We start from the raw sequence: 11,853 nt of genomic DNA on the forward strand, positions 1-11,853 counted from the left end.
TGCTCATTAGTGAACTGAATACATGGGTTCAGCAAACTTTACCTCAAAAGAAACAAGATCCTGGTAAACTCTTAATACACTGTACCATAGGCACCATGACCTTTGAGAAGGCTCTATGTGACCTAGGGTCAGGTATAAATCGTATGCCACTCTCTGTAATGGAGAAATTGGGGATCTTTGAGGTACAAGCTGCAAGAATCTCATTAGAGATGGCAGACAAGTCAAAAAAACAAGTTTATGGATTGGTAGAGGACGTGTTAGTGAAGGTTAAAGGCCTTTACATCCCTGCTGATTTCATAATCCTAGACACTGGGAAGGATGAGGATGAATGCATCATCCCTGGAAGACCCTTCCTAGCCACAACAGGAGCTGTGATTGATGTTGACAGAGGAGAGCTAATCCTTCAATTGAATAGGGACTACCTTGTGTTTAAAGCTCAAGGATCTTCCTCTGCAACCATGGAGAGGAAGCATGAAAAGCTTCTCTCAATACAGAGTCAAACAAAGCCCCCACAATCAAACTCTAAGTTTGGTATTGGGAGGCCACAACCAAACTCTAAGTTTGGTGTTGAACCCCCACATTCAAACTCTAAATTTGGTGTTGGGAGGTCCCAACAATGCTCTAAACATTTGTGAAGCTCCATGAGAGCTTACTGTCAAGCTATTGACATTAAAGAAGTGCTTGTTGGGAGACAACCCAATTTTTATTTATCTATATTTCTATTGTTCTTTTATGTTTTATTAGGTTTATGATCATGTGGAGTCACAAAACAATTACAAAAATTAAAAATAGAATAAAAAACAGCAGAAAAAAAGCACACCCTGGAGGAAGAGCTGTCTGGCGTTTAAACGCCAGAAACAAGCATCTGTTTGGCATTTAACACCAGAAACAAGCACCAAGATGGCGTTTAACGCCAGAAACAAGTATCAGGCTAGCGTTAAATGCCAGAAACAGGCTATATCTGGGTGTTTAACGCCAGAAATAAGCTGAAGTCTGGCGTTAAATGCCAGGATTGCATACAGAGGGCATTTTACACGCCCAAAGGGTGCAGGGATGAGAAATCCTTGACACCTCAGGATCTGTGGACCCCACAGGATCACCTCAGGATCTGTGGACCTCACAGGATCCCCACCTACCTTCTTCCTCTCTCTCACACCTTTTCATAACACTCTTCCCCATAAACCCCACCTACCTTCAAATTCAAAATCTCTTTCCCACCCAAACCCACCATAAATGACCGAACACCTAAACCATCTCCCTTCACTATATAAACCCCTTCCTCCTGGGTATGCTTTATATGCTGCTTTTGGGCAACCCTCTCAACAACTAAGAGATCCATTCGAAGAACACGGAGACTAGTTGAAGTAATGAGCTCCCAATATACCAATATTGGGGCTCATTACTTCAATCGAGATAATGAAAAATCATTTCGTCTTTTTAGTTGGAACTTTAGGGGGTTCTCTAAAAAAGATAGCAAAAAAAATTATTCCTAAAGTCGAGACTAAGAGGAATGTATAAACCAATGCTTCCATAGATTTCATCCTGGTTTACAATTATAGCTTTCATACCTGTTTATTAGATTAGAGTAAAAAAATACAATCATTCAAATCAAGATTAATCAAATTCTGTATGATTTAATTTAAATCACCGCAAACAAAAGTATATTAAAAAAAACAACAATAAAAAATAACGTTCTATCCGAATCAGGCTATTTGCCTTCTTGTAGTCGGATTGCCCAGTTTTTGGAATGCTCCAAATTCTACTTGAGCATCCAAATCGGGGTCGATGCCAGCAAAAACATCTCGGAACAAAGTTCTAGCACCATGCCAAATGTGCCCGAAAAAGAAGAGAAGAGCAAACGAAGCATGTCCAAAAGTAAACCAACCCCTTGGATTGCTACGAAAAACACCATCTGATTTCAAAGTGGCACGATCTAATTCAAAAATTTCACCCAATTGAGCACGTCTAGCATATTTTTTCACAGTAGCGGGATCACTATAACTGACTCCGTTGAGTTTGCCACCATAGAACTCAACTGTTACACCTACTTGTTCAACACTATACTTCGATTCAGCTCTTCGAAAAGGAACATCGGCTCTAACAATTCCGTCTCCGTCTACCAAAACAACTGGAAATGTCTCAAAAAAAGTAGGCATACGCCTTACAAAAAGTTCACGCCCCTCTTTATCTCTAAAGATAGGATGTCCTAACCAACCGACGGGCAATGAAAATGAATGGGAGGCTCGAAAAGTTCATTTTCACACAACACTACCCTCTCTTCTTCCCCTTGGTTGAAACCTACACCTCTCTCCCTCTCCTCCATATCTTCTTCTTCTTCTTCTATTCTTTCTTCTTTTGCTCGAGGGCGAGCAACATTCTAAGTTTGGTGTGGTAAAAGCATAGCTTTTTTGTTTTTCCATAACCATTGATGGTACCTAAGGCCAGAGAAACCTCAAGAAAGAGGAAAGGGAAGGCAATTGCTTCCACATCTGAGTCATGGGAGATAGAGAGATTCATCTCAAGGGTCCAAAGCTCAGTAGTAGAGCATTTGACTGCACATCAAGAGATCCCACTCATGGACCTCAACAAGAGCATGAGGAATTCCCTCATCAAGAAATTCCTGAGATACCTCAGGGAATACATTTTCCTCTACACAATTATTGGGAGTAACTAAGGATAAGAGCACCAAAATCACTAGGGATCAAGCAACAGAGGCAAGGAAGAGACATAGAGGAGCTCAAGAACACCATTGGTCCTTCAAGAAGAAGGTGCCACCATCACTAAGGTAGACTCATTCCTTAACTTCCTTGTTCTTATCTCTCTATTTTTTGGTTTTTGAGCTTCATGTTTGTCTATGTTTGTGTCTTTCTTACATGATCATTAGTATTTAGTAACTATGTCTTAAGGCTATGAATATTCCATGAATCCTTCACCTTTCTTAAATGAAAAATGTTTTTAATACAAAAAGAACAAGAAGTACATGAGTTTCGAATTCATCCTTGAAATTAGTTTAATTATATTGATGTGGTGACAATACTTTTTGTTTTCTGAATGAATGCTTAAACAGTGCATATTTTTGATCTTGTTGTTTATGAATGTTAAAATTGTTGGCTCTTGAAAGAATGATGAAAAAGAGAAATGTTATTGATGATCTGAAAAATCATAAAATTGATTCTTGAAGCAAGAAAAAGCAGTGAAAAAAGAAAAAAAAAGAAAAGAAAAAGAAAAGGCAAGCAGAAAAAGCCAATAGCCCTTAAAACCAAAAGGCAAGGGTAAAAAGGATCCAAGGCTTTGAGCATCAATGGATATGAGGGCCCAAGGAAATAAAATCCAGGCCTAAGCAGCTAAATCAAGCTGTCCTTAACCATATGCTTGTGGCATGCAGGTCCAAGTGAAAAGCTTGAGACTGAGTGGTTAAATTCGTGATCCAAAGCAAAAAGAGTATGCTTAAGATCTCTGGACACCTCTAACTGGGGACTTTAGCAAAGCTGAGTCACAATCTGAAAAGATTCACCCAGTCATGTGTCTGTGGCATTTATGTATCCGGTGGTAATACTGGAAAATAAAGTGCATAGGGCCACGGCCAAGACTCATAAAAGTAGCTGTGTTCAAGAATGAACATACTTAACTAGGAGAATCAATAACACTATCTAAACTCTGAGTTCCAATGGATGCCAATCATTCTAAACTTCAAAGGATAAAGTAAGATGCCAAAACTGTTCAGAAGTAAAAAGCTACAAGTCCCGCTCATCTAATTAGAACTAATATTCATTGATGTTTTGGAATTTATAGTATATTCTCTTCTTTTTATCCTAATTGATTTTGAGTTGCTTGGGGATAAGCAACAATTTAAGTTTGGGGTTGTGATGAGCGGATAATTTATATGCTTTTTGGCATTGTTTTTAGGTAGTTTTTAGTAGGATCTAGCTACTTTTAGGGATGTTTTTTATTAGTTTTTATGAAAAATTCACATTTCTGGACTTTACTATGAGTTTGTGTGTTTTTCTATGATTTCAGATATTTTCTGGTTGAAATTGAGGGACCTGAGCAAAAATCTGATTCAGGCTGAAAAAGGACTGCTGATGCTGTTGGATTCTGACCTCCCTCCACTCGAAATGAATTTTCTGGAGCTACAAAATTCTAAATGGTGCTCTCTCAATGGCGTTGGAAAGTAGACATCAAGGGCTTTCCATCAATATATACTAGTCCATGTTTTATTTGAGTTTATATGATGTAAACTGGCGCTCAACACCAGTTCTATGCTGCATTCTAGAGTAAAACGCCAGAAACACGTCACAAACCAGAGTTAAACGCCAAAAACACGCTACAACTTGGCGTTTAACCCCAAGAGAAGCCTCTGCACGTGTAAAGCTCAAGCTCAGCCCAAGCACACACCAACGTTGGCCTCGGAAGTGGATTTTTTCACTTAGACTTCTTTCTGTAAACCCTAGTAGCTAGTTTAGTATAAATAGAACTTTTTACTATTGTACTAATTAAAATAAAAAGACGAGAAAAGTAAATTGAGCAAGTAATTAAGAGAGACATTCATGGCAATGGATTGAGATCATAGGCTTTCTATCCTAGTCATGCATGAGTAATTCATCTTATTTAGTCAACTCCAACAAATAGGGAGAAAGTCAAACAAGATTAATCAATCATGTTACAAATATAAACAAGAATTTATCTCATTACGTCAACTCCAACAAATAGGGAGAAAGTCTAACGAGACTAGCTAATCTCAATCCAAAAGTCCTAACCAACTTACTAATCAAACTAGCAAAAGATTAGCGTCAATGGAAACAATATTCCATAAGTCCTAATCATCTCACTAATTAAATTAGCAAAAGATCAGCATCAATGGAAACAATATTAGCTAACAACTCTAGATCACCAACACAAGTTGGGTTTTCATGACTCAAGATTGCCTAATTACTCTTTCCAAGCCAAGAATGCTCAAAATCTACTCTAAGGCCCAACCAAGCATTTTGTCAAACACTTGGTGAGTACAAAGGGAAAGCATAGTAAAATTTGCAAGAAATGTAAATCTACCAACTACCAATTGCAAGAAAAGTAAATCAACAACTCAAATCAACATTAAAAGGACATCAAACATTAAATTGCATTAAAAGAAATCAAGATCCAATAATTGTTCATAAACATAAAAGAGAGCAAAACAAGAAATTAACAAGAGAATATAAGAAGATGAAGACAATAAAACACTAAAATGTAAGAGAATTAAGATCAAAACAAGAATTAAAAAAAGAAAATTGAGAGTGATTAACCTAACTCTACCCTAATTTCTATCCTAAATCTAAAGAGAGGAGAGAGCCTCTCTCTCTAGAATTCTATCCTAAAACATGATGAAAAACTCAACTATGACTAAGTGTGTTTATTCCCCCTTTAATCCTTGGGTTCAATAGCATCAGAAATGGGTTGGATTGGGCCCAAAATGAGCTGCAAAATCGCTGGGGGCGATTTCATTAAAGTGGACCCACTGACAGAATCGGCGCGCGCGCGGCATGTGCGCATGCGCGTTGATGGCTAATTTCCAATCAGCGCGTAAGTAGCGTGTACGCGTGCGCGTTCTTGTGAGAAGCCACTTTTTGCGCGTGCGCGCCTTGTACGCGTGCGCGTCCATTGGTGCATTCCATATCTTTGTTTCTTCATGCATTCTCCTCTTTGCATGCTTTTCTCCTCATTTCTTCCATCCAATACTTACCTTATGAACCTAAAATTACTTAACAAACACATCAAGGCATCGAATGGAATTAAAGTGAATTAAAATCACCAATTTTAGGGCCTAAAAAGCATGTTTTCACATTTAAGCACAAATCAAGGGAGAATTGCAAAACCATGCTTTTTCATTGAATAAATGTGAGAAAATTTGATAAAATCCCCCAAAATAAGCACAAGATAAACCACAAAATCGGGGTTTATCATGGAGCCCTGCTGTTCCTCGAGAATTAATGCAATTACTATTGTTCTTCTATTCGATTCAAGCTTATTCTTATTCTAAGATATTCACTGCACTTCAACCTGATGGATGTGATGATCCGTGACACTCATCATCATCCATCCTTATAAACGCGTGCTTGACAACCACTTCCGTTCTACCTTAGATCGAGCGCATATCTCTTGGATTCCTTAATAAGAATCTTCGTGGTATAAGCTAGAACCCATTGGCAGCATTCTTGAGAATCCGGAAAGTTTAAACTTTGTTTGTGGTATTCCGAGTAGGATTCAAGGATTGAATGACTTTGACGAGCTTCAAACTCGCAAGTGTTGGGCGTAGTGACAGACGCAAAAGAATCACTGGATTCTATTCCGACATGATCGAGAACCTACAGATGATTAGTCGTGTTGTGACAGAGCATTTGGACCATTTTCACTGAGAGGATGGGAAGTTGCCATTGACAACGGGACGCCCTACATACAGCTTGCCATAGAAAGGAGTATGAAGGATTGGATGAAGGCAGTAGGAAAGTAGAGATTCAACAGGAACAAAGCATCTCCATACACTTATCTGAAATTCCCACCAATGATTTACATAAGTATCTCTATCTCTATTTTATGCTTTATTTATCTTTATATTTGAAAACCATTATAACCATTTGAATTCACTTGACTGAGATTTGCAAGATGACCATAGCTTGCTTCATACCAACAATCTCCGTGGGATCGACCTTTACTCACGTAAGGTATTACTTGGACGACCCAGTGCACTTGCTGGTTAGTTGTGAGAAGTTGTGACAAAGTGTGATTCACGTTTGAGAGCTCTAAGTCTTTGGCACCATTATTGATGATCACAATTTCGTGTACCAACAGACTCACCAAAATAACTTTTCCACACCCTCTTTCAATTCCCAAAACAACCACTTCAACAACCCAAATAACTTCCAGCAACAACCATCATATCCCAACATACCATCCATTGACCATCATGAAACTAGGATCTCAGCTCTTGAGGCAACATTACAAGCACTTGCTTAAACCACACAAGGTCTAGCAAAAGGGCAAGAGAGTTTAATTAAAAGTCAAGAGAGACAAGAGGTCACCATGAGGAATCTGGAAAGACAAGTAGGGCAATTGGCCAAACAAGCTAAAAGACCAACCAATGTTTTACCAAGTGATACCATTCCAAATCCCAATGAAGAATGCAAAGCAATCCAACTTAGGAGTAGAAGGACATTGGAAGGTGACAAGGCTAACAATAAATAAGAAATGACAGCAGAGGAGAAAGATCAAGAGATTTCCAAGAGGAAGGAGGAAGAACCACAAGCCTCAAAGAAGGGAAAAAAGACATGGAAGAGCATCCACAAGAAAAGAAGAAGGATGTGAAGCCTTACACTCCTCCCCTTTGATATCCTCAAAGGGTCAAAAGGGAGCTTAAGGATCAACAATTTCCCAAGTTCCTCGAGGTTTTTAAGAAGCTGAAAATCAACATCCCCCTTGCCTAAGCATTGGAGCAGATGCCTCTATATGCAAAATTCCTCAAGGAGCTCATTAACAAGAAGAGAAACTGGAATGAAAAAGAGACAGTAGACCTTGACTCAAGAGTGAAGTGCAGTGATTCAAAAAGGCTTGCCACCAAAGCTCAAGGATCTTGGGAGTTTCTTTTTACCCTGCACCATTGGCAATGTGTCCATTGATAAGGCATTGTGTGATTTAGGATCAAGTATCAATCTAATTCCTTTATCTATGATGAGGAGGTTGTTTATAGAAGAAGTAAAGCCTATAAGGATGACTTTGCAGCTTGCTGATAGATCAATGGTAATCCCCAATGGAGTGGTTGAGAATCTCCTAGTTAAGGTGGAAAAATTCATATTTCCAGCAGATTTTGTGGTCCTGGACTTAGATGAGGAAGGAAATGATTCCATCATATTTGGAAGACCTTTCTTGGCCATAGTAAGGACCATCATTGATGTGGAGAAAGGAAAAATGACTTTGAGAGTACATGATGAGTAGATTATTTTAAATGTGTTTAAGGAGATGCAACATCATGCTGAAAATAAAGGTTGCATGAGGATTGACGAAGAAGACTTAAACTGGAAAGAAAAGCCCAAGGAAGCATTCATCAATTTACCCTTGGTGCAAAAGACCAATATTGAAGAAAAACAAAGGGGTCATAAGGAAAAGAAGGATGAAAAAGGACTACAAGAAGAGGTTGGAAGATTGATCACTAAGAAGGCCCCTGACATAAAGCTTGCTGCCAAGAAAGAAGGGTCACCAAAGAAAGAAAAGAAGAGCAAGAAAAAGACTCTAAGAGGGTGGATAAACAAGAGAATTCCAACTGAAGAATTCTCAGAAAGAGACAAGGTGAAACTAATATATCAACAGTTGGAGACATTCCCGCAATCTGATGATTATTACACTGTCAACAAAATACTCTCGCTAGAACATATAGAGATTGTTCATCAAAGCATAGGAAGAAAGCTCACTGTGAGAGGAGACAAGTTGAGACACTATGATCATCAACCACCCTAATAGAGAATCAATATCAAGCTAGTGACAATAAAAGAGCGCTCCATGGGAGGCAGCACATAATTTAGCATTCTTGCTTTTATTTTTAATTAATGGTTTTTTTCATGGCATGAATTCAGGATTTCATAGTTAAATTTGATGATTGCATATAACACTCCCTAGCATATGCCTGATTCCTAAGTTTGGTGTGCCTAAAGGCACCCTAAAATGGTTTTTCCACGCATAATGATCATATAACCATCTTAGGATATATACTTATTCATTTTCTTGAAGTATATAGCCAAACATTAAGTTTGGTGTTCTACATATGCTATGAGTTTAAGGAAAGTCAAATTCGCTCTAAAGCTAAAATTCATGAAAAGATAAACCATATTTTGCATTAATTTTGAATTTATGTTCAAATAAAATGTTCCTTATGATGAGTAAACTAGCAGTGACAGAAATCAAATTAGAGCTCATGTGAACTATTTGATATAAAACAAGTTTGGTGTCCACCAAAATTTGGTTTACTGACATATGGCACATCTACTTATTTATAAGAAACAGGTGGCTTAAATTTTTAGTTTCTTTTATCTAGTTATTAATTTTCACTAGCTCACCACTTGAATTTAATTTTTGTTGTTTTGTTAGGATGGATAAGTATGAAGAAAGGAAGATTGTGAGAAATGACAAGGTCATGCTGTACAGGTAATCATAAGGGTGAACAGCATGTTGCATGTGCTTGGAAATAGACTCTTGGGAAGCACACTTCTGCATAATGGTGGGGAAAAGTTCATCACTTAGAAAACCGAACCCATGTGCTCAGTGAAGAGATGATCCTTGACCTTACTCAACTCCACAGTCACACCGTTCATCCCCTTGCTCTCAACAACATCTTCACCCTTCATTTCAATATGACTGAGCCATCAACTCCTTGCTTTGCATTAATAACTCACATCCTTGCTTCAAATTGGCGAGTAACACTTTCTATGTCCATACACTAGTACCCTATTCACATACTCTTCCCATACAATCCTTAGCAATCTTCTTCCAACCTAAAACATCACAAGGCACCCATATTTCTCTCTCATTTCCCCCCTGAACCGTGCTCTAACCAAAAGTAACTTGTGTTACCCCTTCTCCCTTCAAATGGCTTCTTCAAGTTCCAGAAGAAGGAAAGGAAAGCAACCAGTTGAAGCCGAACAACCCACTTTTGATATTTGGAGATTTAAATCTCAGTTTCATGAGAGACAATATCATGGTTGGATGGAGGAAAAGGAAATAATCCCAGAGGTCAGATTCAGAATGAAGGATGGTAAGTATCCCATAATGAGGGAAATCATTGAAAATAGGAGATGGGAACTCCTCTGTGAACCCCTCACATACATAAGTGCAACCATGATAAGGGAGTTCTATGCAAATGCAGCGAGACAAAGAAAAACTAAACTCCCCTACAAGAGTTATGTGAGGGCGGTGGAAGTGGATTTTAATCCAGTGACAATCATGCGGGTCTTACAAATAAGAGCAATACATTTTAGAGAACCCAACTTTGATAAAAAAATATAAAATAACAAGGAAATTAAATTTCTTAATCTAGCTCTCCAATCAATTTAATCACTGTCAAATTTAAACCAATCCTCGGCAACAACGCTATAAAACTTGATGAGATTTTGGATTCACCCCCATAAAATTTTTTATTATGAATCCACTCTTTTGGCAAGTGCACCAAAATCATCGTCAAGTAATAACCCACAGTGGAGTGGGATCGTATCCACAAAGATTGGTAAATTTGAGCAGTTTTAATTAATTGATGAATTAGTCAAGCAGGACAGATAGATGGTAATTGCGGAATTATAAATGGCAAAATTGTAAAGTGTAGAATCATAAATGACTTAATTGTAAATGGGAATGGGGAATTGCAGAATGTAAAAGCAAGCTATAAAGAAAGTGGTAGATAAGAATGGAGAAATTCATTGAGATCAGGAGATGTTGTCTCTTTGGATCAATTCCAGCTTATATCCTCTTCCATCATGCAACTCATTGACCTCTTGGCAGTCATGATTGATTGAGCCCCAATCCCTTGGTGACTCAATCTCTCAGATCTTGATCAATAGCCAATTCCTTTGTCTAAGTTTCATGAAGAGAGATATGCTTGGTCCTTGATTATACCACACATCATCATAGGTCCAATTAGAGGGAGGATTATATGTCACTATATTCGAACACCAAAACGCAGATCCTACTCAAGTGTGAGAAAGGATTTCAAGTATGGTTTCATGTTTCCTTTTCCAAGGTTCCCATGAAACCCATTTTTGCATTCAATCTCTTTTCCAAAATAATTGAACACTAAGCATGGAAAACAAAATTCCTTCTAGCAAATCAAAGAGAAAATAAAGAGAAGAAGAATTTCACTATCATCAATCCATCAAGTACAACAGAGCTCCCTCTCTCAATGAGAGGGAATTTAGCTACTCAGAGCTCAAAGGAAAGTACTCAAAAGTAAAGAAGATGATGAAGTGTAAAAGTGGATCTAAAACTTAGCTCTCTAACTGCTTAACCCCCTTTTCAATACTTTTTGGGGGTATTTATACTACTCCTAGCTCTCAAAATAAAAGAATTACAAAAGTGAAAAAGGAAAATTACAATTTGGAGGGAAAAGAAACTCAATAAGCGTGACTTCCCAGCTGGCGTGTGGCTGGCGCTTCAGTGGCGTGCCATGTGCTCCTCCAATTCTGGCTAGGAGTGCCACGCTCGGTCCCTCAAGTGGCACGCCCTAGCCTTTTTCCTCTTCTTCTTGCCTCCGGAGACTTGAACTTGCGTGGCACACCCAGAGTCTGGCGTGCCACGCACTTTGTAAGCTAGTGATTCTTCTGTTTGGCGTGCCACGCCACAAACTCAAGTGGCATGCCCCAATGGCTTTTGCTTCCTAAATGACACTGGCATGCCACGCCTGGGGTTCAAGTGGCACACCCAAGTGAGGAAGAGTGGATGGTGTGCCACGCCCTCGATCTTGCCTAGAGGCTGGCGTGCCACACCCATGATCTTGCCTTGGTTCTAGTAGCTGGCGTGCCACGCCCAGCACTCAAGTGGCATGCCATAGTGAGATTCTTGGACTGGCGTGCCACGCCTTTGATACCAAGTGGCACGCCCAGCCCTTGCTTTGGCCTCTTGTGCATTGGCGTGCCATGCCTGGTCGCTCAAGTGGCACGCCTAAGTGAGATTGAGGCTGGAGTGCCACGCCTTTGACCTCAAGTGGCACGCATAGACTACATTGGCCTTCAGCCCCCTCTTTGGGATTTAGTACCAACGTTCCACGCCATGCTGCTCACGTGGCACGCCCATTCATTTGTGGATTCCTCAAGGTTGGCGTGCCACGCCTGGTTCCTCAAGTGG

At 39.2% G+C, this 11,853-nt stretch overlaps 1 protein-coding gene across 1 annotated transcript; it reads right to left on the minus strand.

Annotated features, from left to right (window-relative positions):
- Positions 1–1,672: 1,672 nt before the first annotated feature.
- LOC107484311 (photosystem II CP47 reaction center protein-like) lies at positions 1,673–7,904 on the minus strand. Its single transcript, XM_016104922.3, has 2 exons — positions 7,622–7,904; positions 1,673–2,242 (listed from the first exon to the last, which is right to left on the minus strand). Exons 1-2 carry the CDS (start codon positions 7,902–7,904, stop codon positions 1,704–1,706), a joined length of 822 nt encoding a protein of 273 aa, XP_015960408.1. The 3' UTR covers positions 1,673–1,703.
- Between the last annotated feature and the right edge of the window lie 3,949 nt (positions 7,905–11,853).

Source organism: Arachis duranensis, chromosome 4 (assembly GCF_000817695.3).
Source record: "Arachis duranensis cultivar V14167 chromosome 4, aradu.V14167.gnm2.J7QH, whole genome shotgun sequence".
Classification (NCBI taxonomy): domain Eukaryota; kingdom Viridiplantae; phylum Streptophyta; class Magnoliopsida; order Fabales; family Fabaceae; genus Arachis; species Arachis duranensis.